General features: G+C 42.5%; 3 protein-coding genes and 1 long non-coding RNA gene across 5 annotated transcripts; 2 read left to right on the top strand and 2 right to left on the bottom strand.

Annotated features, from left to right (window-relative positions):
- Positions 1–2,362: 2,362 nt before the first annotated feature.
- LOC122133242 lies at positions 2,363–5,184 on the bottom strand. The gene is made up of 2 exons (XR_006152643.1): positions 4,960–5,184; positions 2,363–2,812 (listed from the first exon to the last, which is right to left on the bottom strand). It is a non-coding gene; the product is annotated as an uncharacterized LOC122133242 (long non-coding RNA).
- A 738-nt stretch (positions 5,185–5,922) lies between these two features.
- hint3 (histidine triad nucleotide binding protein 3) lies at positions 5,923–8,818 on the top strand. The gene is made up of 5 exons (XM_012837468.3): positions 5,923–6,123; positions 6,322–6,439; positions 6,633–6,702; positions 6,786–6,912; positions 8,041–8,818. The coding sequence occupies exons 1-5, from the start codon at positions 5,983–5,985 to the stop codon at positions 8,077–8,079; spliced, it is 495 nt and encodes a 164-aa protein (XP_012692922.1). The 5' UTR covers positions 5,923–5,982; the 3' UTR covers positions 8,080–8,818.
- A 63-nt stretch (positions 8,819–8,881) lies between these two features.
- Positions 8,882–10,784, bottom strand: si:dkey-29b11.3 (actin-binding Rho-activating protein-like). 2 transcript variants are annotated; one of them, XM_042709164.1, is made up of 2 exons: positions 10,589–10,784; positions 8,882–10,003 (listed from the first exon to the last, which is right to left on the bottom strand). In XM_042709164.1, the coding sequence occupies exon 2, from the start codon at positions 9,934–9,936 to the stop codon at positions 9,463–9,465; it is 474 nt and encodes a 157-aa protein (XP_042565098.1). In that variant the 5' UTR covers positions 9,937–10,003; positions 10,589–10,784; the 3' UTR covers positions 8,882–9,462. The 2 variants fall into 2 exon arrangements, with proteins under 2 accessions (XP_042565098.1, XP_042565097.1); XM_042709163.1 differs by having other exon boundaries at positions 10,533–10,783.
- A 223-nt stretch (positions 10,785–11,007) lies between these two features.
- trmt11 (tRNA methyltransferase 11 homolog) lies at positions 11,008–27,031 on the top strand. The gene is made up of 13 exons (XM_012837465.3): positions 11,008–11,119; positions 11,340–11,402; positions 11,547–11,620; positions 11,779–11,860; positions 11,951–12,043; positions 12,511–12,645; positions 12,906–13,062; positions 17,445–17,525; positions 17,645–17,809; positions 18,014–18,086; positions 18,427–18,561; positions 23,136–23,256; positions 26,776–27,031. Exons 1-13 carry the CDS (start codon positions 11,042–11,044, stop codon positions 26,917–26,919), a joined length of 1,401 nt encoding a protein of 466 aa, XP_012692919.1. The 5' UTR covers positions 11,008–11,041; the 3' UTR covers positions 26,920–27,031.
- The last annotated feature ends 238 nt before the right edge of the window (positions 27,032–27,269 follow it).

Here is a 27,269-nt window from a genome sequence, read left to right as displayed (position 1 = left end):
AGACAGACTTGTTACAAGTCTTATGACCCCTTTGCAGATTTTTACTATTGAACTGAACAGAAGCCATTTTTTATGTGGGTGACATTTTCATTAAAACGCATGTGCTCTCTTGAAAATGGAACACACGCAGCATGGCAAACTGGTAGTTTAGCGACAACTAAGACATGCCTGAAAAACATTCCCCCCATGAAGGCGGCAGATGACTCCGTCTTTCAATATAAGAGAGCCAATTACGAAATGATGCACCCATGGTGAGAATGACAAGCTGCTGAGCAAAGCACACATTTGGTGAGAACAACAACAACAGATTGAGCTGACGTCTGACGAAGCATGGAACGGGTGAGACAGACTGCGCTTCCATTGAAAAGCCAACCTTGCTCTTGGTATTGGTTGAAGTCCCACACTTTTATTATGCATCACATGCTCATTAAGACTCAGATGCATGGCCCACATTCATAAAAGACCGTGAGAGGCAAACAGAAGGACTCCAGGATTGCAGTGCCTGTGCTTGACAGTACCACCTGGGAGTACGGCGCCTCGACATCACTAGGGAAATACTGCCACCTAGTGGTACGTGGTGGGCAAGGGCCAAACCCTTTCCATTTCTCTTCCGAGGCCACTTATGTCAAAACCACAAGTTGTATTGATTGCAGTCATTTGTTTAAGCACAGAAAGCATGAAAAGAAAGATTGTATATGGTGTGATTTCACAAACTGAGTGTGACAGTGTGTATGTAAAAGAAACGGTAGGGGTAATGTAAAACTGCTGACATATGAGTAGACCACATGCTTATCAGATCCAAATCGATACCACTAAATGCAGCTTGAATGCCCTTATTAGGAAAGCAGACACAGCGAGTCGGAGAACTCCAAAACAATGATGGTCTGATGCATTCCATTGCTTAACGCTCGCATCCCCAAATGAACCAGAGGCCATCGAAATTAGAAACGGATTTTTTTTCCAATACACCTCTTGCGAAATCAACAAAGATAAGCAATATGTTTGGAGACCGAGGGAAACTGATTAAGGGCTGATTATTTCCGTGCCGGTGCCGTGTTCTCCAGAGCCTCCTAGGTGTTTTCCCCCCCATCTTCCTCCATTTTAATCAGCGGGGTCTGTTTACAAAGAACTGCGACGCATGAATTATTCAACGAGCACTTCAGGTCAAAATCACCGAAAAATACTGCACTTCATCTTCGTTTTGAGCGGGAGGCAGTGAGCACTCCGCCCTGATTCGACATGAGATGACTTTGTGTACACAAGGACATGTGATCCGCATGCAAGTCTTCCTTCATCATACGGTCCTGTGTTGTTTACAAGAGACTGATGAAATCGAGGTGCGGTAGCAACAATCACGAGTTTGTTTACGAATCCATGATACATTCTTATTCTTCTGAAGAGCCTCTCTTCAAAAGGCTCTACACAGAAACACAAGAAGGCCTCTCTGTTGACAAAAGGTTGTCTATGCCTGACAAATTTGCCCTTTGTCAACATACACCTAAAGGTTTCTTTACAGCTTAAAATGCTTTGTCAAAGCTGGTAGCCAAAATAAAAAAACTTTTAAAAAAAAGGTTACCCCTTCCATAGTGGTTCTACGTGCCACCTTTTGTGTAGCTGTTGCCAATAGCTTGAGCCGCAACTTGGCTCTTTAGCGATGGCTTACACTAAGCCACTATTTCAGGACATTCACAGGAATGTCGTTTTTGTAGTCATTAGTCATGCACACTTCTTGCAGGCTAATTTTAACATTCTCAGACAGCCACATACTCTGGTGTTAGGGAGGCATGTCAGAGCTAAACAGCACTGGGGAGATTATGAGTCCTCTCGTATTGTGTCTGCAAATTGCTGATTGCCATGTAAATTATTTTCTAATTTGTGTAGCAAACAGTACATAGATGGGCACGGAAAATAAATGGATGTTTAATCATTATTATTTTGGTAATTTGTAGTAATGAATGTCAGGGCTGCTACGACTGCCAGTGGTGCAAATGAGCACTTCATTTTGGGACTAAACAGGAAAGTGCATACTAATGACATCATTTGCATATTTTATGTCACTTAATTTAGCATCCTAACAAGTTGGCAATCCCTGAATAAATGGCTTAGGCTGACCTGTTCAACAGAAGTGTTCCAAATATGACTCCACTGAGACGTCTCATCATTCTTGACCAGAGCTCCTTAACCCTTGCTGACTGCTCTTCGTGACTTTATGAGTTTCCCAAACATCGGGGGAACGGGGGGTAAGAAAGGGACTGGTGGAATGAGGCGGGGCAATTACTTTCACACAATTATTTAATTTGCTTACTGGAGATAAAGACACTTCATTTCAAATGGCTATTTTGGTAAATGTTTTGTTTGTTTGTTTTAAATAATAAATTACTATACTGAAACCTTACCACAAAATGTTAAAACTGTTTACCAGACAGAATGGTATGTCTGTTAGTGCTGGTGGAGCAAGGTGCTAGCAACCCCAGTAAAAAAAAAAAAAGAGTAAAACGACTAAAATATTAAATGTGTGTTTCACTGTGTTGTGATTTGTTTGAGATAAAGTTGTATGCTGTAGTTAGATATAGTATGTATATATTATGTTTAATAAATATGTTGCTCAGTGAAAAATGGGTACACTGCTTAGGAAGCATATACAATTTCTCTTGCAATCAGAAGCACAAAAGATATACATTATGTTAAGATATGCGCCTCTGTATACATGCTTCATTTGGCCCATAAAGGCACATTCTCATAATTTGCTAACTTACCATTACAGTTCCCGGCTGAACAACCTCTCTGCGTCTCCCTCTGTCCGCAGGGGCCCCTAAAAGAATGACCCGAGCTTACATTATTTACAAGACCAAGAAGGGAAACATGAGCTCCAACCGCTAATGGCCTGGCCTCTAAGCATGGACATGCCAGATACCAAAAACACAGCCTTAACTTGCCTTAAGAGGGCCTAAGGGAAGATATAAAGGGCCCCAACACAGTTGAGACTCACGCAAGTTTAAATGCTCAGTTATGAAAGTCATTTCTAATTTGTGCTAGCATCTTCATCTATCATTTTCAGTGACAAACAATAGCCGGGAAATTAATTGGAATTTGGAATTTTCACTGTGATGGCAGGGTAAACGTACCTATTAAGCCAAATAAGTGGCACCTCTGAACAGATTGTTATCTGCCTTAATCTGCTCTTCGTGACTTTATGAGTTTCCAATAACATCGGGCGAACGGGGTAAGAAAGGGACTGGTGTAATGAGGAGGGGGATTAAGGCATAGGGGTTTGAATACTTATGCAAGCAGTATATTTCAGTTTTTTATTTATTTATTTTTAATGTTAGTAGACAAATTAAATATATTGCCTTAATATATACTTAAAATACACTAGACCATAAATGTTCACAATACAAATACTGATTAGGAAAGATGTGTGTAAGTATCTTTTGTAATTGTGAAAATGGTGATGATTTTGGATGAATGAATACTTTTGCAAGCCACTGTATTTGAACAGCTTGTTACTTGATTTTAGTGGTTTGGTATTTGTTATTAACAACTTGTGATACAACAATGATTTCTAAATGTGTTTTTTGACACAAACAATTACTTTTAATAAAACGTATTGTTGTGAGCTTATTTGGAACAGGGGTGTGCTTAAAGGGTACAAAATGTATCCATTAAGTACAGCCAGATTTTTAGTATTTAAAGACAAAAGCATTTTTTTTATTAAGTAAAATATATTGTATGAGAGATTAATATGTAATTTTAACATCACTTCCTACTGAAATCAATGTCTTGTGCTCTAAAATGGTCTCAATATAGATTTTGGTGAACTTATTAGGTGTGTTTACCCTAATCGCACAGTTTACAGTAACTGACCAAAATACTGCACTTTATCCTCATATGAACTACCCCTGACCGCTTCAAGTCCATTTACCTTTTTATTCCCCTCTGTCTGTCTCTGTCTCTCTCTCTCTCTCTCTGTGTCTGTGTGTGTGTGTGTGTGTGTGTGTGTGTGTGTGTGTGTGTGTGTGTGTGTGTGTGTGTGTGTGTGTGTGTGTGTGTGTGTGTGTGTGTGTGTTATGAAGGTGTGTACAAGGCAGATGTCCAATCTGCATAATAACAACTGCCTCATAACGCTAACACTTCCACATCAAACATAAACCATACCCAAATAAAGAGCAGCTTTAGGAAGTAATAACAACCACGGGAGGGATGCAAAATAAATATTCCCCAAAGGCTTCAAAAGTGCTCACTGAATAATAATGTTTAATAAAACTACAGAAGGCCACAATAACTAAAAACGCCAGGCTCCAAGCTATACTAGCATAAACATAAGACACTTCTCTTTGTCGTCACATTGTCATTAAAGTCAAAGCTGAAAAGCTCTTCTGCACAACTATGACTATGTTTTAAGTTAACATAAATTCAACAGACTCCTACTTCATACAATGTCATTTCTTTATGGATTCAAGCTACAGGCACCGACATGAAATGTTTTCACTTGACCCTCCAGTTACCACAATGAATCAAGAGCCCAGACAAACATTCCTCTGACTTGACCCAACACTACAACTCCCTACAGCACCATATCAAGAGCTTACAACAGACCGAGCCAACCAACAGTCACGTAAACTATTGTCAGATCAAAGTTTAAACTCACTCACCAGACATTATCTATCTGTCTGGTTAATGGATTGCTCAAGGTTTTGTGATGATCTTTCATGGTAAAATACTGCATATGTGTTTCCTCTTTGATTACAAAAATTAACAATATTGAACATGGACAAAGTACAATAATTACGAGATACGAGATTTGGGATTGATCGAGCCAGTACGATTGATAGGGCCACTTTTTATCATGTTTCAAAATATACACATAATGCCAATACTTATACATATATGACTATAACATGGGGAAATAAATCTGTTGGGAAGATAAAGCAAGATCCAGGTTTTATGCCATAGGCTCACCTTCTTACATGATCATTCCAATAAGGTTCTTCATTGCCCCACTGCACAGCAGACTCTTTTCAGGGGAATTCTCAGGAGGTAACCGCCACTCTCGTCTCATTGTCCTCCTTTAGGTGTTATTCTTCCATTCTTAACAGCAAGATTAAAGATTGAATAAATATGGTCAGACCTTCCATTTTGTTCTGAAGAAACATTGCTAACAGCCAATATCTTCAAAATGTTGGCCATGCTAGGCTCCGGTTTAAAGAGGTATGTTTTTTTTAGCTGTAAAGTTCAAGATATGACTGAGATGAAACACATCAATGCTGGTGTTAAATATTGACAAAATATGCAGCTCCATGATGCAGCTTAGTCAGGTATAGGCTGTTTGTTTAGTCAGTAACAACTTTGTGACAACATAAATTGATTAAATGTATAGTAGGCTACTCAGCACATGTTTCTGTTCAAAGCTACTGAAATTAACTATGGATTAAACCTGGGTCGACTGCTTGTAAGGCAACAATGTTATTCACCACACCAATTGGCATGAGTCAAAAGGGTGCACGGACTATTAATAAACTATTGACATGGATCTGGGCCAACCTTCCATAGCAATAGTCACATTGTTTTCAAAATTATGCAGTCTGTGGAGTTAGGCTTAGAGCTGGGGGTAAAGTTACACTTTAAACATGTACCAAGTCAGTGATGTAAATCAATTCAGATCTTCTAAACTATTCATTTTTGGTAGCATGAAGGGACTAACTTGTGTTTAATGAGGCCAAACTATGAAGGTGAACGGAGCTCTTGAGAAATATACTAGGCCTGTAAGTGACATAATTAATTTTAAAGTATTAGGCTACTAGAGAATTGTGGAATTATCATGAAATGTGTTTGAATTACAGGAGATTCTGAGTCAACTTTGTCCTAGTGCTTGTATCGAGGAAACCTACTGTAGTTTGACTGCCACCACGTCTAAAGATGGCGCTGTGAGCATAGTGTAACGAAGTGTCCAGTGCAGAGGAATTATAACAAGGCGTATTCAAGATGGCATCAAATGAAGATACTCCTGACACCACTGCATCAAATGTCGACAAAAGTAGTAATTCTCCAAACGAAGGATATGAGAAAAAATGCATATTTTGTAAAATCGTTCACAAGGAGACGGCTACCGAGTTAGTGCACGCGGTAAGTGGCTAACACAATATCGTTTAACCAGCACTTATATGCTAACTGACTTACTGTAGCTAATTAATTAGCTGTCATATCGATAGTTCCTTTTAAATTGAATGCACAGTAAATGTTGCGTGTAATCAAATGCCTGGACACTGTAATTTTACTCTTATACCTTTTGACGCCACCTTTACCCTGCCATTGGAAATACAGGACGAAGAGGTATCCTGTTTTAGAGACATCAAACCTGGTGCACCTCATCACTACTTGGTTGTACCTACCAGACATGTAGGGAATTGCAAATCACTCGGCAAAGAACATGTTTCACTTGGTAAGTATGCTGCCTTGTTATTCGGCTTGGTTTTTACAAAATTATTTGGACGTTGTCCAAAGTGTGTGGCAGCCCCAGAAATGATGTCAATGGCGAAGTAATTGTAATTAAGACTGGATATTTGTTAACTTTACACAGACTTAAATGTTTGGTTGTTCCACAACGCCAATTGTTGTATCCTGTGTGTGATCAGTTGAAAAGATGGTGGAGACCGGGAAAGAAGTTCTCCAGAGAAACAACATCACAGACCTCAGTGATGTCAGGTAGTGTCAAATTCAGACAGTCCTAACCATTTTTTGGATTTAACAAGAATTAATGTGACGGACTAAATTGGCGTACTTTTTAGGTTTGGATTCCACTGGCCTCCATTTTGTTCAGTCGCACACCTACATCTGCACGTGCTGGCACCTGTTAGCCAGATGGGCTTGATGTCCAGAAACTTCTACCGCCAGGATTCTTTTTGGTTCATAACAGTGAGTACCATTATTGGAGGGGATACTTTATTTGTTTCCTGGTTCAAACGCTATAGACTAAAGGTGAAGTCTACAAATTATTTGTTAATGTTGATATTGGAGCAATGTAAGTTCATTTGTAGAGCACACTACAGTTACATTTAGCAGATGCTTTTATCCAATGTAACCTGCAGTATTGTAGCCTATAGTTTTTAATAGTCATTTTTATCAATATGTTTGCTCCTTTGGTATCAAATCCATGACCTTGCTGTTGTCAGCACCTTGCTATACAAGTTGAGCTACAGTAGTACCACCACAAAGGCAATGGGTTCACATCTTCCAAGCTGTTTGGATAAAATTGTCTGCAGTGTAATTACTTCAAGTTCTCTTATTGTTTTCCCTAATCTACTTAGCTTGAAGCTTCAAAATGAGTGTGGCTGTTCACTATGTCTAACAGTCACTGAGATGGGTTTTGGCACAGAGACTGATTTGTGTGTGTTTCCTGAAAATGAGTGACAGTGGCTGCAGTGACAAGGATGAAAACATTGATTGTTCTTGACCGCTGTGGCATGTTTTCCTGGCCAGCAGAGGCTGTAAATAGGTGCCATTGAAACAAACCATGTTGTCATCGGAATCAGCCTAGACAATGGAGAGTTGTAAGGTTCTCTGTTTAGTGGACAGACAGCTGAGACTGCCCACTGGGCATATAGACATGTTGGTCTATATAGCCAAAACTCCATGGGGGGTTCAAAATATCAAATTAAGAGCTCTTGAAGCTAAACACTGTTCGATGCTCTCCATTATGTTGGCACTCTGAGATTCTTCTGAATGAAGAGTGCGTTACAAATAAAATGCATTATTATTATTATTATTATTATTATCATTATAGCTCGAGAAGAAACAGATAATTTCAGATCAGAGAATATGGTGTCCGTTAAGAAAATCCCCAAAAACTCTGACAGATATGGGCATTTGGGAAATGCGTTCCTTATCATCTGCCTTCACCACATTATATTTGCTTGAGACTGCTGTCCCAAGTTGTACTGATGCATTATGTCACTGTATTCATATAGCCAGAGCAGTATGATGTCAACATTGTTGCCATAGAAACAGCCCTTGTGTAACCCTCTCTCTCTTTGTCTTCCACAGGCAGACCAGCTGATCCAGAGACTGAATTCCTTAGGCTAGGTCAACTGAAAAGGAGAGCTTGGTGCTGCTGCTAGATGTGGTTCTCTGAATCTGATGAGCAAACTGACTAGTATTTCTCCAACACTTTCTGATTGAGTCAAGGAAAGCAGGTGTGACTTTACAAGTGCCTCAGGAAAACTCTCATTTGAGCCCTCACATCACTGGGTTGTTAGCTCAAGCCAATCAACTACATCAGATATGTAGCTGTGTTTTACCCTTATATAAAATGTATTACCTGTGAAACTACATAGCACGATTTCCTCAGTATTACAACAGCACTGATTTTATGGAAGGCTAGTGATTCTAAAGTCACATAAGCATTGTGAATGCATGAGTTATGGGCATATAACAATCAACACTGACAATCATCAATGGTTTTGGCTTATCCTTTAGAAAACAACTTCCCAGCATGCATTATATGGATGCCATCAGCAGCAGTTGTCCAGAAATTGAAAGTCAGCAATCCTAGTTATTCTTGACAGCTATGCTACTGATGATTAAGCTGCTTTAAACCCTTAAAAGTGATTTTGCATGTTTGTGAAATGTGAAGATTTAATTTGTATATATTGAGATTTATTTAGTCTGATATTAATTATTAATACTGTGTATTATTGCAGCAGAAATTGCAAAAAAGCTGTTAGAGGGATGTAAAGTAATACTGTTTGCCATGTAAGGTTGTAAGGTTTGTTTTCCTTGATGCATACAATGAATGTTTGTCTTAATTAAAAAAAAAAATCTTTCTCGCTTTAACCTTTCATCTTTTTGGACGTACACCAAGAGACAACATAGTAATACACACACATTAAGTTTAACAAGTTTATTTTAATCAGACAACTTGAGAGAGAAAAAGAGAATGCATAATCCCACCTGAGTATACACACCATCTTATATTCACACTTATGGTTTAGTATCTGCTAATATTGCAATAACTGGATGCAGTGTGGAATTTCCCCATTAGAGATTTGGCAATGCAATGAGTCCACAGAGTAAGAACAATACAAACTATGCTGTATTATAGACATGGTTAATGAATTCCCTTATTCCAGATCAGTTAGACAATGATGACAACTCAAACATTAACTCATTACTACCACTACAACAATGTTGGCGATGTATGGAAGAGTTCTCAAAAATATTCAGAAATGTTCCCATTGAACACTGCCCTTAAGCACCATATTTGACATATATAGCCTGTTCTGCTATCTTAATACTTAAGCGTTTCATTATTCAAGCATTTTGCTACGGCCTGTGCTGTCCGTACTGGACGTGTTTCATTGCTATCACTTCTATTCATCTATGAGATGTAAACGTGAAATTCCTCAAATCAGAATAACTTGTGCTTTTGACCGCTTTAGGCAATACATATTCAGTTTTTCGTATTCATTAAATAAGTGTAATGATTACGCGGTTGTCTTGTCCTTGCCAAAGCATCTCCCCCTCGAAGAGGACCAACCCTTGTCTTCGTGCGCGCAGGAGGACGCCAACTAATTTATTTGAGATGGAAACATAATGCTCAAACAGCGTTCCAAACTCCACCGTAATCTTCCCGTCCTCTTCACGGGGGCGGCCAATTTCCTTGATCACTGCACACAGTTCCTCCACCTCTCTGCAGATGTGAGACTGCGCGTCTTTGCCTCTCTGTTCCGTCTTGGAACCCTCTGGTGGTTTCCCATAGCCCTCTTGGCCACGGTGGAGTTGCATGGACACAGTAGCCATGTCATTGCTAAAAGGATTGTGTTTTTGGTATTGCTGGTGTTCGGTAGACCACTTTTGCCAGTTCTCAGTTAAGCCTTTCACAGAGACCACGCAAGCCTCAGCTCTATCGTCGTATTGCACAGGTGCATCATTTGTTTCCATGGTAGCGCTTCCTCAGCTGTGCATCTTACCGAGACCACATGCCATTTGTTCACTTTTGCTCACATTTCTGTGGAGAAAACGGACAGTTCTATAATCAGCCCTAACTGTGCAACCAACCTATAGGATACCGATGCATTGCTCTGCGTCTTTGAAAGTAGACTTTCCTCGGACAACGATCAGTATCGTTTACAACATTGCTTGGCTGAAATAGTTAATAATGTTAAAATAATGTTGTTCCTTACAAAACATATTAAATTGACTCAGCCAAATGTAAAGGAGTACATGTTATGTGTTTAGTATCCTAACTGGAGTCTATAAATAACCACATAGCTATTAACGTGCACTTTAGGTTGAGTAACCTATTCAGCTGTAGCCTACTGATAACTTGATTTAGTGCATAAAAGGCAAAGGAATGCGGAGTAGGCCTTCAGTGCCCAGATAAATCTTGTCGAAGGGTTTCAGAGCAAGTCAGCTGAACTTTTCTGTGCAGTCTACAGCCATAATTATAACTGGTAGCGCTTGCTGGTGCATGCACTTGCGTATAGTTACCGATCAGACACTTTTGAATTATGAATACATTTTAAAATGTAGCCTACCTTTTTAGATATTTTGTTTTTCAACAACTCCCTAGTCTACTGGATGTCTTGCATACCATTTCTGCAGTGCTGTCCAGCGTACTCGACCACTCTGTGACTCAACCAAAGTGCTGAAGCGGATATTTTTGCCATCGGAGGAAACAGAGCGACGCCTCAGTGGGCCAATCACAACATATGGATAATGGTCACATAAGTATAGTGGATCCAATCCTTTTCTCTGCGAGACTGGCGAGCTTTTCATGTAAATCAGCTTAAGGGATAACCTATATTTAGATGATGATGCTTGTCACTTGTCCAAAATAAAATCGAAAACTCTTGTTCTCCTTTATTTTTTCTACGTATCGTGTCTAATCAGTCCTTTAAATGATAGGAGTCTAAGGCACTGTATATCGATATGTTCGATTACTTTTAAAATGCCTACCAGTGGTTCATAATGCGAATACATAGTCTAGGAACCTTTTTTATGAAGGGGAGTTTCTGGTCGGGTGAATTTACAGTTACTCTCAAACATGGCGCTCCGCTGTAGTCGGACATGCCGACAATATTTATTACATGTAGCCCAAGACAATATAGATTTTAGACTACCGGTAAATACTAATATTGATTTTATTTTTATACAGTTATTTGTATGGTACTGTAGTGATGCCAAAATTGCAGTTGGCTTTCTGATGCGCATGTTGCGCATGCACATGTTGTATATGTAATTAGATGTAGCGTACTACTACTACTACTACTACTACTAATGTTAATTCTATTAATTGTGCAACCTTTTTGTGTTTGTTTATTTTTTTATTTTACATTTTTCAGGAGATAACGTCGTTGCTGTCCATTCGAGGAAAGTCGTTCGACCCAGAGAACTTTAAAGAAATGGTTAGCTTGTTAATATTCGAATTCAGCAGATGGCTATCAGAAATGTATAGTTCACTTTGAAATCTATGTGGAATTTGTTGTATCGATAAGGTTATGTGTGTTGTCTCACAGATTTGTCGTCCAATTTTTGTTTTGTTTTGTAAGTCTCCCTTCTGGCGATTGAACGGCTTGTCTGAGGATGACATACGGACAGTCATGGGACGAACAGTATGTGCTAAGTAAGTGTACGGTTGTACTGTTCCCAGTTCTTTGGAATGTGTGACACTTGCTTGGTGTTATGTGTGTATACCAGTTTCTGCCTGTCTCAACATTAATGCGCGAAATTGGCACACACTTATGTGTCCAATTACATTGCTAACTTTTGATTGTGTTATAGATCAGCCTTTGAATTATGGGGTCATGGAAAAACTATGAATGAACTAAAATCATCACTCCTAAAATATCCGACAGAGAACATGGTTTGTAAATGCAACATTTAGTCATCCAGATCTTTTGTGTTGATTTGTTGCATTCTGATAGCCTAAGCCTTTTCGTGTCTTTCCTTATAGTTGCCCTTTCTTGGAGCAGAATCAACATACAAAATTAACGTTTACACATTCAACAAGACATTGATCTTCAAGGACAGGCTAAATAAAATTGATGTAAGTATGTTAGAAAAAGAAACATGCAGAAGAGTTGCTGGTCAGTTACTGTTGTCATCTAACTAGTTGCTACGTGATTGACATTGCAAAACTAAATTAGATTTAATTTGGTCACTGCCTCATTGAGCAGGGTGGAAAAGGCTCTCAAGTCCAGATAGCAGGTTCTTCATTGCCTTGCCACTAACAGCTTACTTCTGTCAATACTACAGCCTACAGGCTAGCCTATTTCAACAGGATAACCTTTATGTTTCAAGTGTTCATGGCCGTATGTTTGGAACACAGATGCATCTACAATTTTGTTATTTCAATAGTGTTCAGTCTTGTCTGAAAGCATCATTATAATGTTGTTATCTTTAAATAATCTTTTTACAATGTGTGTGCTTGTTTGAAGTATGGTTGTGTGCTAAAAAAAATGAAAACCAATAAACATATTTACAACAAAAAAATAATAATCTTTTTACCATCAGGCTTTGGACTTCCTATCTTTTAAAGGGAAAGTAAACCTCAAAGACCCAGATCACGTGTTTTGCTTGCTAGAGGACTATGGCACTGACCCCAACAGCATCCCTGAGGAACCTTTCCACATGTACTTTGGCCGATGGGTGAGTGTCATCAATTATTGACTCACTACTGTTTTTATGACTGCCACCCTTGAATCAGTATTATATGGAGGTAAATAATCATTAAATGGCAAATTAATGTCACCTAGGTTAGACTCCTAGCAGGTTTAACTGATGCTTTAGCTATAAATGCTTTAAGCCAGATTCAGCTGCAGCTATCACAGATCCCCCATCGAGTCGTATAACTAGATGTCCCAAACTGTATTCTCCCTCATGATCGGTGACCAGTGGTTTCTCCTCAGATTGCAGATGGTAAAAGAGAACTAATCCGCTCTCATAGTGTGAAGAAGAGGCACTTTATTGGGAACACCAGTATGGATGCAGGGCTGTCTTTCATCATGGCCAACCACGCCAGGGTCAAAGAGCATGACCTTGTATGTGACCCTTTCGTTGGAACAGGTGAGACAGAATCTCCACGCCTACACAGTAAACCATGGTTGAGTACAATAGTTCAGTGATGACCAAAAATAGCCTGATGTCAGACCATAAAGTCTGAAGTTCTCCTCTGTGGCTGACTGACTGGCTGAAGTTTTTCAGAGAAGAGACCTGTTTCTCTTTTGACATCTGATTGACCTCTTCTCTGACCGGGAGGTTGAGGCTATGTTTTACCAGTTTCCCCCTTCTTTTCCCCTTTTGTTATGAGGGGGAGAAAGTGAGTATAAACGTTTACATAAAAGATGATCTTTAAAGACATAGGTCTTCAAACACCCTATCTCACCCAGTATGTTGCACATTCGATGGTCATCTCTAAACCTGACTGTTGTCATACAATTCTAGTAGGGGTGGGTGGTATTTCGGTTTTATAGTTGTCTACGGCATAATGTCACTCCACAACATGAATTTTGAAATACCGTCACTACTGCAATGTTTTTTTTTTAAAGCATAAAATAAAACATAAAGATGGGCTTATAGTCAGTGGAGCGACTAAACCTTCCACGGTAATACTGCTTTTGGACCCATTTGATCAAATGCTAAACAACTTGTTTTATTGAAGGGGGGGGGGGGGGGGGGCTTCTCTAATGACTGGGTTTCATCAGTCTGATTTGTTGACTTCATTTATTCATATGTTTAAAAAAAAAACATGACTTGGATAACAAATTCTCTCTGCATATTTCCTGTAATGCAATGGAATGCAGGCCTACTCGATTTACTGGAATTATTTATTGAACCACACCATAGACAGTAAAACAACACACTGGAATGATCACGCTGCAATGAAAACAATTTTGAAAAAGATTTATTTTTGATGCATTACCAATGCTGAACTATTACTGTCTTTTTGTACCATTCAACCAACTTGACAACTTGATCCAGGAGAAATTCTTTCAAAGCAAGACATCAAAATAATTACTACCCACAGAGTAGACAGCTTGCCAGCGAAGTTAAACAGTGGTCAGAAATTCATAGCAGCGTGATTGCTTGTTGACCTGTCAATCTCGCTATAATGTCTGCGTTAGCAAAGGCCTCATCACCACCCCCCACCCCCCCAAACGTGGGCCATGTGCAGCAAGGGAACCTCTATGGTCACAGCACAAGTAGGGTCACAGAGGCATCAAGGGAACCTCTATGGTCACAGCACAAGTAGGGGCACACAGGCATCAAGGGAACCTCAATGGTCACAGCACAAGTAGGGTCACAGGCAGTGGTTAAATTGGCTTTTGTGAGGTGGTCATCTTTCAAAAGCATCTTTATTTATATCGCTCTCACATAAATTATGAATTAATGCATTATTACACTAAAGGGGCTCTTTTTCCACTTCTAATGTGTAGGGGTTGAATAGTTTTTTAAACAAACATAATAATTCAATGTATTATCTTTTTAATATCAAACAACATTAAAAAACTTATTTATTATTCTCACATAACAAAGCTGCATGAAGAATATGAAATGTATGCTCATGACTACATTAGTGCAGCTATCATTACATTGGTATTTATACAGTACATCATCACTTGTTTCAGGATCATTGGAATCTATTGCAGTTTTTCAAAATTACTTTGCACCAACAACCTTAAGTTAGCCTATATGAACTTTAAATATTTTGTGTAATTCAGAGCTGAAACCACAACATAGGGACACATGTCCTTATATCATATTAGCTTAGTATTTTAGTTAAACTGTAAGTAAGTATTGGAAAACTAATAGTTGAGTTTGATTATTTCAGTTAGGCCTACATTGCAAAGATCATCTAGGTATCTAGGTATCAATCTAGGTAACACTAAAGACCCCTTTGTCAGTCAATGAACTATGACATTTTAAATTTCCAAAAAACAATAATAAAACAATTAAAGCAGGTAGGCTACACGATTTGACATTTGCTAGCGGCTAGCTAGCCAGTGGTTTGTAATATTAAAAGTAGTATATGATTATTTAACACTGAGGGAGACGGAGCTGAGCTCCGGCGGGGTTTGTTGTGGACCTAAGGAGGCGGAGCTGAGCTCCGGAGCGCTCCGGCCCAATTTAACCTCTGGTCACAGGCATCAAGGGAACCTCTATGGTCACAGCACAAGTAGGGTCACAGAGGCATCAAGGGAACCTCTATGGTCACAGCACAAGTAGGGTCACAGAGGCATCAAGGGAACCTCTATGGTCACAGCACAAGTAGCACGGACCTCAAAAATTCTTGTTGACGCTGCCTTAATCTTTTTTTTCCTTTATGGTACCTTAGTGGTACAATAACCATTCTTTTGGGAATGACTGACTTATAACCAGTTTTATGGTAGGTTTGATTGTACCAACAGTAACACTTTTTGGGATGGTGTTTGTAATGCTGTTCCTGACCACACACCAATAATTCTTAGTGAAACCAAGGTTGAAGCAAACAGATAACAATGGCCAGGATTACACTAACTTTCATACGGCTTCAGTGATCAGATTCTCCAGATTATATCAGACCTGATTCCATCCCATCCAGTAACCGATCCACCCACCTCGTGTGGATTGACAGATCAGATCGTTCTGAGGCCAAGATGTAACATGAGAGCGTACACAATTGTCAGTGAATGCGTCCCACTATCACACTCGCCCTCTGCTCAACCTTCTGCTGCAGTAGGTCTGAATGGTGCAGAATGATGCCGTCTCGTCCTGAGATGGCAAAACTGATTCTCTCAACTCTCTTGAATTGCCTAATGGACCAAGCTGAAGCATGGGCTGAATAATCTATGAGTTAACTGGCTGAAATGCAGTGTATGTGGATTGTGTCATGCTCAAGTGTCTCTACTCAACACTACTCTGACTGGTTAAAGGCTGGTTATCTTTTGCAATTTAGTTAAGGTCATATCCCATTTGGACACAAAGATCCTGTCAGAGTTGTTTCTTTAGCACTGTTTACTATACAGATGAGATACATTTACCAGACACTACTGTCTATGTAAGTACGCTGACGTCATGGTCCTGGGTATGAACGAGAAGATACAATTTATTAGTCATATTGTCAAACGCTGTTGGTGGTCAGACCACTTTTGTTCATAAATGCCAGTTAAACTAAAGAATTAGTAATAAGTAGTACTAACATACTGTGCTATCTAAAAGCCTATGAAAAATGGTGATTTTGCAGTTTCAGTCCAGGCCCTGTCTGCCAAACCCGACTGATCTCGACATTGTGGTCTTCGTTAGTGGAACACACCTGATTGAGGTTCTAAATGTGCAGGACCGTGGGGCTCCAGCTGCGGAGTTTAGTTTAGTTCAAATCCTGAGACCCCTTTCAACCCACCTTTAGTGAATTACTCCTTTTGGGAGACATTGTAGAATCTGCAGAGCCACAAAATAAATTTTCAGAGCCATATTTTTGATAAATTATTAATTTAATTCTCCCGCATTGGTAGCACTTTGATATCTGTGTTTTGTAGTGTGTGTCTTAATAGGCCGCTATCGTGAGGCCAAAGGCAGATTTCCAGAAGTGGCCAATAAAGCCATCTATTTATCTATCTATCTATCTGCTGAGCTGTCTCTTCATCAATCATGGTGTGCAGTTATGCATAGTAAAAACGGAGGTCAATTTAGGTGTGTCTGTAGTGTGCTGTGTGCTCAGCCTTATCACGAATGTGTGCCGTCAGATCTATGGATGGTGTGAGAGCTGTTGGCCAGATGTGATCATTTATGACCCAGCTCAAGAGGAGAAGCGGGGATATACCGTGTGTGTGTGTGTGTGTGTGTGTGTGTGTGTGTGTGTGTGTGTGTGTGTGTGTGTGTGTGTGTGTGTGTGTGTGTGTGTGTGTGTGTGTGTGTGTGTGTGTGTGTGTGTGTGTGTGTGTGTGTGTGCCCCCATGGGCCTCAAGGGTGCAAAAACAACCTGTGATGGATTCACACTCTCACTTTGGTACCTGCTGCAGGAATATACAGCATGAACTGCTAGTGCTCTTTAGGGAAGTGTCTGCCAAAAGATGAAATTGTGTGTTAGTCCGTGTGGTTGACTGCGCATGAGTTTGCGTATTCAGATGCCCTCGAGTTTGTCTTTTGACGCCAACTTAAGCCAACTGCTTTCAAATACAGCCAGCTTACTGAAATAAATGTCAAGGGCTGATCAACAACACATTAAACAAATGGAAAACCATGTTTTCAATATAAACACAAAGTTGTTTTAAAACCATTATGTATTTACATTTACAGTTAGCTGACTCGAGATAACTTGCAGATAAGTGCATACAAATTATGCTTCCTTGCCAAGGGAATATCTTTTGTGGACTGCTTCAGATATGGTCTGCCAGGCAAAAGTAAATGGACGTCATAAGGAATATTTATTAGTGTTAGGAGTTGAATCTATTTGTTACTCCTTCTTCCAGGAAGCCTGTTGGTAGCCTGTTCCCACTATGGAGCCTATGTGTGTGGGACAGACATTGATTACAACACAATCCATGGAATAGGTACGAGTTTATTTGATTTCTGTCTTCACAAATGTAATATCTATTGGGTACCATTGGTTAGGCCCTCATATCTATTCCTGTAGTGTGTTTTGATGTGGGTTTCTGACACTTGAATGTAGGCAAATCCAGCAGGAAGAGTCAGAAGTGGAGGGGTCCAGACGAAAACATCCGGGCAAACCTTCGCCAGTACGGCAATGAGAAGCAGTATGTGGACGTGCTGGTGTCCGATGCTTCCAAGCCCATTTGGAGGAGGGGGTCCCTGTTCGATGCCGTTATCACAGACCGTACGTCAACCCTATAGGGTTTTATTTTTTCTTCACCCCCCCCCCCACCTGCGCTTTCTCTTTAGGTTTAAAAAAAGGCTTACTGTCTTTTCCCTGGAGATCTTTCTCTGCTGTTGTTCCTTCCATTTTGTTAATGAGGAGCATAGAATCATTAATATTTCCTCTATGATCATCGCTCTCTCTCTTCTGTTTTCTACCTTCTAGCTCCCTACGGGATCCGGGAATCCACAAGGAGGACAGGCTCCCATAAGGATATAATTAGGCCTCCGGAGGACTAGTGAGTTCATCGCCTCGCTCCTTGTTTTCATATCAAATGAAGTGGACCTCAGTAAGCTCCTCTAATGGGCTGTTCTTTGTATCTCAAACAGCAGAGGGCGCCATAGCTATTCTTTTGAAGTCCAACCTCAAAAGCACCATCACTGAAAGGATGTCATGTTCTCATTTCTGTTCTTAAAAATACTGGAACATTGGGTGCGCGAGCTTCCCTCTGTAAAGTGGTGTCCTACATAATTAGGGATCAGTTTTTTTTTCGTCCTAGCTGTGAGTTTGTGGCACCAGTAAGTAAGTAAGTGTGTGCTGTTGCTCAATGATTTCTCTTGTGTGTGTTTGTTCCACAGCTATGGAGAGAGCCATGTCCCAGTGACCCTGGAGTACCGCCTGAGTGACATCTTCACAGACCTCCTAAACTTCGCGGCTCATCATTTAGTAATGGGAGGCCGGCTAGTTTACTGGCTGCCAATCTACAGACCAGAGTAAGTAGCATCAACCTGCTCAGACCTTTTTCAGCCATGAGCCTTCCTCTCATCTGTAAGCTGTGAATTCTTTATATCGGTAACACTTGAATACAACTATACTGTTTGAATTAAATGGAATTGTGAAACAGGGAAAAAAATAATTTGGCCTATGATGTGAATGGCTGGCCAGTTATATTTGGGATCTCTAAACTCGTTTGACTTCGAGGATGAATGAAGTGGAAAGCTGACTTGTGTAAACGCTTCACCAGAGCCAAATCCGGTTTGCTCCAGTTCTCTCCTGTTCTTTCCAGCTCGTACCTCCAGGTCTTTGTAGTAGAGCCGTTTGGGATGTTACAGTGCAGCTCTTGTGTGTAGTTGTAGCTGCACGGGAGCGCAGGTGTCCCTCTGTGCGGTGGGATATTCCAGACAGCCTCCACCACAGGCCTGTCCAGGCTGCAGGCTGCCCACATATTAGAGGGCTGCTGGAGGAACCATGCTAGAGGAGGAGACGGAGGAGGAGGAGGAGGAGAGGCAGCCGTCTCAAGCCTCTGATCTTAATTACAGTCCGTAGAGAGTGTACAGTTCTTACATCATGTCTGTGACACACACACACACAGACCACCGTCATAAACCGAACTTCCCCAGCAGTGAAGATGAGAGACCCGCGGGCAGTGCCTGTTGTGCTTACTTGCTGATCAAGACATCTGCTTTGAGGAAACAAAGCGTCTCGGGCTTCCCGTATGCATCATAGGCAGAAAGCGAACAGCTCTGTTCATGAGAGTGCCTTTTGTGTGCACTTAAAGGGGCTATATGTGAGCCTGATTAGCTGTCAACTAGCGAGCAAAATGATTTCATACTCTACCAACCCAAGCAGATTGGGGTTCGTGTATTACTTCACTTGTACACCCCTACCTCCTTTCTCTCTCTTCGCAGAAGTAAACTAAAGGTTTGGCCAAGGTGGCGGAGCCTGAAGGTTTCATGATGGAGCATGAAAGCATTTATATGATTCAAATATATCTTCGGCTGCCACCAGTGCCTCCATCATCATCAATTGATATTTATATGTTACATTAATGTAGTTGAGGCAAACAGACCCCTGTAGGTTTTCATTTAAGCACTCAAGCTTTTGAGCTAGCTGATAGGCTAACCATTAATGTTAACCAATGGGCTTACTACTGAGCGACTCGGTGGTGTTATGAGTGAGGAGGACTAGCTGATTAGCATGCCAACTTTAGTGGATATCTGGGCAACATCTGGGTGTTTCTTCACATTCTATTGGTATTTATAGTAAATTGTTAATGTTTGAAAATTCGTACATATAGCACCTTCAAACAAGCCCGTGTGTGTCTGAGTGTGTGTTTGGGCTTCCGGGAGGGGAACCTGACACTGACGTGATGAACGGCGCAGAAACTCTTCACCCCGCGTCGCAGCTACGCTTGACCCCCGTCCTATCAGCCCCGACACATTCAGGGCACAGTGCCAGAATAAACCCCACAGTGACAAACTTAACGCACAGACTAAACACAGCGCTCCTCACACACACACCCACCGTCTCGCAAACCCCCCCCACGGCCACCCGTCGCCGCCTCCACAGAACCCCACCATCACCCCAGGGCCTGCTTGTATTCCCTTCACAGACGTTGGGTCCCGTTGGTGTCTGGTTTCGGGCCGACCCAAGTGTGTGGGGTTCTGCCGACAGACAGCTGTGTGTATGTTAGGTGCCATGGCGTTTTGTGACAAGCCAAGCTATTGACATAGAGGGGAGACTGTTTGTGTTGTAACACTGTAATCTGCATTAGATTTTTCAGTTCTACATCTGCACTCCAGGGCCCAAACCAGTAGACCAAGGTGCTAAGAGCGTGGGTTGTGCAAAGCCATACAAGTACACAATTGCCGGGATTTAGTGTACTGTTGTGGATGCCAGTTTGTATGAAGGCATATGTAAGGATGAAGTTGTAGAAATGGAAAAAAGGAATTTAGTTGTCCGACTGCGAATAGGTTGTGCGGAGATGGAGATGTTAGTGGAGCGGATGACTAAATCTGCGGCCCATCAATGATTTTTTTCCCAGCAACTTGCTTTCATTAAGAAAGCGTGTAAAGGGGTTTTGGGATCTCTGCTCACACCTTTTTGCCTACACCTAAGGTGCCATATCAAAACCATGCCACCTGGAAGATCTGAGAGGTTTAACTTCAAACGCAGCCGTTTTTATTGTCCAGCTACCGGCAGCCAAGTCATTTGCTCAGCTCAGCGCTGTACCGGTTCTTTCCATGAGGGGGTGTATTCCATTCGCTGCGACGGCCCCGAGTCGAGCTGTCCTCCGACTGGTGGCGGGGAGCTTTGACTGAGTGGGTCTGGAGAGGCAGATTGTGTAGCAACAAAGTTGTTTATAAACACTGGTGTCAGAGGAGGGGAGCGACTGCCGCAGGAATCCGGAGCAGTGGTGCCGCACGGCCCTTTTAACAGCCACCAGTGGAAGCGGCGCCTGCCTGGGTCCCCCAACACAGCGCACGGGCCTGGGGAATGAGGTCAGCCCCCCGAGTCCCCTGCCACTACCATTCTATGGTCCAATTAAAGGGGCTTCCGTCGCTGTGGGACCCACTGCCGCGCCCGTCCCCAACCCCCACCTTCGCCACACACACACACACACACACACACACACACACACACACACACACACACACACACACACACACCCTCTCCCCACTCTGCTTTCAGACTCTGATCTGGGCTCTGTGGCTTTTTCTGCGCGTTAGCTTTAATTCCCCACTCACTTCTTTAAGTTTTGCGACGTGTTGCTGTTTAGTGTGTTTAAGATGTTCCGACCGCCATGGCCTTGTTTCCTTCTGTCTCGGCTGTTCTGGCAAGACCCAGAGTTTGCTTTTCAATCCGTGCGAAAGACATTAGCCAAATTACAAAGCTCAGAAAGTGTTGCATGTAGACCCCCCCCCCCGTGTATACTGGCCCAGATCCTCAGGCAGATGGTAGTGCCAACCTTCACCTGTGGGGACCTCTCATCTTACTACCATACTTACTGCAACAACAGCTATTCACAGGTGTCCACAAATGTTATGACTGTCTGACTGTGAAACTGTCTAAGCCCCCCTCCCACACACACACACACACACACACATAAGAAGAAGAAGAAGAAACGTAGTCATAATTGCCATTTGAAACCTGGCCGTGCTGCTCCCACACATTATGGTGCAGCAGACACATATATTCCATTGTGTCCATGGCGACGGCGGGCACAAACAAGGCTGAGTGAAAATCTCCCAGCAGCATCAGCTCACTGTTTCTTCAGAACATTGGCAAACGTGTGCGGATCAGCAACCCCATAACACACCTCAGCCTTGACACGTTCCACCTCTGGGCCAGCATCAGTGCAACCTGACAGTGGCAGTATATTACAGTGCACTCGGCAGAGGTGGTGATAATTTGCTCCTAGCGTGGCCTTGTGAAAGTCAAACTGCCCTATGGACGTGCCGCCTCCCTATCTGGAAGAGTGGGCTTATTTCACTGAGGCTCAGGGAAATGGCTGCTTCTTTATGGGTATGCTTCTGAGAAATCTGAAGATGGGTATCGGATGGGCTTTTCTCTGCAGCCGGGGCTTCTGACGATTGCCAGGCCCGAGTTTGGTCTGAACTTGGGGGTATTCCAAGTACGTGGTTTAGTGACGAACCTGGATAAGTCAACTCCGAGTAAGTGAGGAACCTCCTGATAGAAGAGCCCTATGGCCTCTTTCTCCTAGCAAAACAAAGCCATGGGGCTCTTCTATTAGGAGGCTTACAACTAACGCTGAGTTAACTTGCCCAGGTCTTTCACCTAATCATGCACTTGGAATACCCCCTGTTTGTTGGACTGTTAATGTATACCCCCTCTCATTCTTCAGTGTTGGAAGGCTGCGATGTTTACTGGCGAGGCTCTCAGTATGCATGACTTTGGTTGTCAAAAACCAAATCTTGCATTTCAACTGGGCTACCTTTCAAACATAATCAGACTGTTTCCCCCCCATACGTAAACATCAGAAACAAAATATTAAAGCAAACATGGTGAAGATTGATAGTTGGAGAAGTGGGTATTTGAGTTTTTGTGGAACCACTTGACAGTAATGAATGCGTTCAGTGGCTTTCAGCGCAACAGTGTTTATGGGCTTGTTTAATACATTTCCTTCCTCAGATTTCGTTGTGGCAGTGAAGCTATAACATTAATTCAATTTTATTTTATGAGTAAAGTATGCTTTTATTGTACCATTACTTTGCGAGACAGGGAAAAACCACTTGCGGCGACCACTAAGAACAGCTTCAGAGTCCGATGCGTGTTCTGATCATTCGCGCGACTCAGTGATGACCCGTCGGCCTCCTGTTCCTTTGGATCAAGCAAAGTTCTTGAAACCGTCTCTGGTCCGTGTCAAAGAATATAGAACGGAACATATAGCGGAGCAACATAGAATTGAATAAACGTACACCTTTTTAATTTACATCAGATGCCATTCAGTTTTGCATGCAGTGTCCTCTGTAGTTTTTGAGGGGACTTCTGACTGCTCTTTGCCCTTGTGTGCCACGTGGAGTAACTGGCTGCTGGCTCTCTGCAGGTACTGTGAGGAGATGATTCCCATGAACCCCTGCCTGAGTCTCCTTAGCAACTGTGAGCAGGTCCTCTCCACTCACACATCACGAAGACTCATCACCATGGAGAAGACCAAAGAACCAGAGGTGTGTGTGTGTGTACTGAATATGTGAATTTGTAATGTGTGTGTTTGTCTGTGTAAGTGTGTGTGTGTGTGTGTGTGTGTCCTCATGTGTATGTGCATGCGTGTATATGTGCATCTCTATGTCTGTGTGGGTGTGTGTGTGTGTGTGTGTGTTCTCATGTGTATGTGCTGGCGTGTATCTGTGCATACGTGTGTATGTGCATGCGTATATATGTACATCTCTATGTCTGTGTCCCCTCATGTGTATATGCATGTGTGTATATGTGCATCTCTGTGTGTGTGTGTGTGTGTGTGTGTGTGTGTGTGTGTGTGTGTGTGTGTTCGTGTTCTCGTGTGTATGTGCTGGCGTGTATATGTGCATCTCTATGTCTGTGTGTGTGTGGGTGTGTGTGTGTGTGTTCTCATGTGTATGTGCTGGCGTGTATCTGTGCATACGTGTGTATGTGCATCTCTATGTCTGTGTGGGTGTGTGTGTGTGTGTGTGTGTGTGTGTTCTTGTGTGCATGTGCTGGTGTGTATTTGTGCATACGTGTGTATGTGCATCTCTATGTATGTGTGGGTGTGTGTCCCCTCATGTGTAGTTGCATGCGTGTATATGTGCATCTCTATGTCTGTTTGTGGGTGAGTGGGTGTGTGTGTGTTCTCATGTGTATGTGCTGGCGTGTATCTGTGCATACGTGTGTATGTGCATCTCTATGTCTGTGTGTGTGGGTGGGTGGGTGGGTGTGTGTGTGTGCCCTGGGAGATGGATCCCCTCACATGATTCTGATTCATTTGTGTATGTCTGTGGTATGCACATTGCACACAGGAGATTATGTTAGTTTATGCATGCTGTAACTGATGGTGTGTGCCTCAGAATATGTTTACTCTCTGTATGCAAGCATTTCACGTTTACAAGTGTTTCAGTGTGTGTGTGTGTGTGTGTGTGTGTGTGTGTGTGTGTCAGCAGGGCATAGGCTGTGTGACTGTGAGCTGAAAAGTTACAGGGAGTTGTAGATAATGCTTACACGCAAGGCTTGGGAGGAAATCCTACCATCTGGCTGCGGTTGTCTCACTTTTTTATACTACACTTTAATGACTTAATCACACATTGTATGGAAAATAATCCATCTTTGGATTTGACAACCTTCACCGCTTCACTTCACTTCACAAAACCCCAAATTGTTCCCATAAAGGCGTGTGTGAATCATATACACGCTCACGCACACACACACACACTCTCTCTGTCACACACACGCACACAAACAAACACACACACACTGCTACTGCTGTCTGTACTGACTGGCATGTGTCTCAAGCTTCCTGTCCTTTAGACCTGGACTTCATGGGCTAGACATCCCATTACCCTAATGGAGCCTGGTTCTCTCTCTCTCTCTCTCTCTCTCTCTCTCTCTCTTCCTCTTCTTTCTCTTCTTTCTCTTTCCCCTTCTTTGTGCCTCTCCAGAGGCACCCTCAGAGAGAGAGGTGGTAAGGTTGAAATGATTGCAGCTCCAGGTTTGGCTCGTGAAGAGACTGGTCTGTCATGGTTTCACCCTGGTCTCTGCTTTGGCTACTAGCTCAGCATTTGGCCCTGAAATATGATGAATGGATGTTTACCACAGACCCTTGCCTGTGCATCAGCAGTGGCCAAGCCACTCGAGATGTGAAGTTTGTTTGTTTAAAGTGTCTCGAGCTCCTCTCCTCAGTCATCGTCCAGTTTTGACATCAAGATAATCATGATTCTGTTCTCTGCGGGGACCGATATCACGAGTGGCACTGTGCGATTTGAAGACTGCCAAGAGTCCACTGCAACACTGCCATGCTATATTTTTTACTGTGGTCCCTATCTGGTCTCCGACATCAAATTGCTGACTATACATGTAGCGTTATAGTCTGTAGCACATTAGCGCACAGAGCAAGTCAACAGTTCTCTTTATTGTGAACTGGTCCAAATACAAAGAAGGGCACAAATCCTGTTTTTCCTCTGGCCCTGGACAGTCATAGAGCTTTGACGGGAAATTCAACGTAAGCTTTTACCGTAAGAGTGACTCTCTTTATGTCTAAAAATGAGTCTTGTCATCACAGTTGGGGGAAATTAATATTTAGAACGTTGTGAGATGGTCGTCAGCCAGCCCTGGACTGTCAAACAACACTCATCGTACCCTTCACCTCTGTCACCGTCTCTCTCTCTCTCTCTCTCTCTCTCTCGCGCGCTCTCTCTCTCTCTCTCTCTCTCTCTCTCTCTCTCTCTCTCTCTCTCTCTCTCTTGGCTCTGAGCCTCGCTGTGTCCTTACCTCCCCCACTCTCTCTGTCGTCCTCAACCTCTCTCTTTCTACCCACCCCCCATCCCCCCCATCCCACCACCCCAAAAACATCTCACTCCTACATATTGTACCAACCTTCCCCTGAACTGGTCCGATTTCATCACACTTGGTCCGCCGTTTGTCCCACTTGCCTTAAAAGTTCTTTTACGTCCCTCAACAACCTTCGTGCTTATTTGTTCTATTACAGTGTGTTGGCCATAGAGTTAGTTTGACTTTGGCACATGTTGCTTGTCTGTTTGTTGCCAGTTAAGCCAGCAACACCAAGTCCTTGCATAGAACACACTGACTTGACAATGAATGGCTATAGTCGAAAGCGTAACTAAACGGCAGCATAAAGCTGATAAATCTTTTGGGATTTCCATGATGCCCTCAAGGGAGTTCAAAGAGATGGATGCGAAGTGAATTGAGCTCAGGGGAGATCTGCAGGAAGCTTATACATAAGAAAATATTTCCGTAGTTTCCATGTTCTGCTGGGACACGGAGCCTTACTTTCTAAACCACAGGCAGGTGTTCTTTTGGGCTCCTGCTCCTCTTCTGCCAGCCCTTGATGTTACTTTGATCTAAATGGCTTCAGATGGTTCGTTGTTTAGGCACACGGTTCTTGTTGTCGACAGGGGGGTGGCATCCTGGTCGTGCTACACGAGGGGGCGGCCAGGCTGACGAGTTACCCGGCAGGGAGGCTGTGGGAAGGAGGACGGAGCATGGGGTGGCAGTGATGTCTCACAGTCACTCGCAGCACCTTGACTCGGCCGAGCCTCGTAACTCCACGTGTGTCTGTTGGCTTGGCCACGTGCTCTTGGCCCAGAGAGCAGCCACAGCTCCCTCCCAGCCCTCAGCCACCTCACCAGAGAGGAAAATCTGAGGAGGCTGGGCGCTCGGCAAAACCTTTATTATGCACCGCACGTCAAAGTTGTGAATGGATGGTACACAGGATCACTTTAGCAGCGAGTTAACTGGAGATGTCTGTCTCTGTGTGTGTGTGTGTTTTTATTTGTGTTAGAAGAGTTGTAAAGGTAAGGAGCAAGGGGCTCACCGCAGAGTGTTTGTTTTATCTCTGTTTAGGCATCGTTTCTCCTCTTCACCCCCGTCTCTGTCTTTCCTGTCTCATAGTCTCTCTCTCTCTCTCTCTCTTTTGTGATACAACTACTCTTTTTTTTTTGTCTCATCGATTATCTTTTCTCTTTGGGCTCTTCTCCTCTCTCTCCTCCTCTCGACAGGAGGAAGATGCTCTGGCTCAACTGACAGACCCGCGCTACGGCCCGTACGAGGGACTGGACTCCTTCAGAGATAAGTACTTCAGCGGCGTCACCAAGAGAAACAAAGAAGAAGAGCTCAGAACGCCCCCCGATGGAAGGGAGTAACACGTCTGGCAGCGGAGCTGATGGCCCCGATTTGACTCGCATTGCGTTTTTTTATTTGTGGCGTCAATGACTTATTTCCAATAAATGATTTTTTTAATCTGTTTTAAATTCACTGGTTTCCATCTCTGTGTCATCATGTACATCTGGTAACTCCGAGAGGAATGAGCGTTTAAATTCTGTATTTTTAATCATCATTAATGACGAAATGTGCACCATGATGGTGATGAAGATGAGGTGTCAAAAGCCCTTCTAATGAGGGAGTAAGGCAAGTCAGGTCTCAGTTTGTCATATTCACAGACACACAGAGGTAGGGTTCATGCTGTTTCACACGGAACAGCGTCTCAAAGAGG

This window comes from Clupea harengus, chromosome 11 (genome assembly GCF_900700415.2).
Source record: "Clupea harengus chromosome 11, Ch_v2.0.2, whole genome shotgun sequence".
Lineage (NCBI taxonomy): Eukaryota > Metazoa > Chordata > Actinopteri > Clupeiformes > Clupeidae > Clupea > Clupea harengus.
This window is presented reverse-complemented; position numbering and strand designations above follow the sequence as displayed.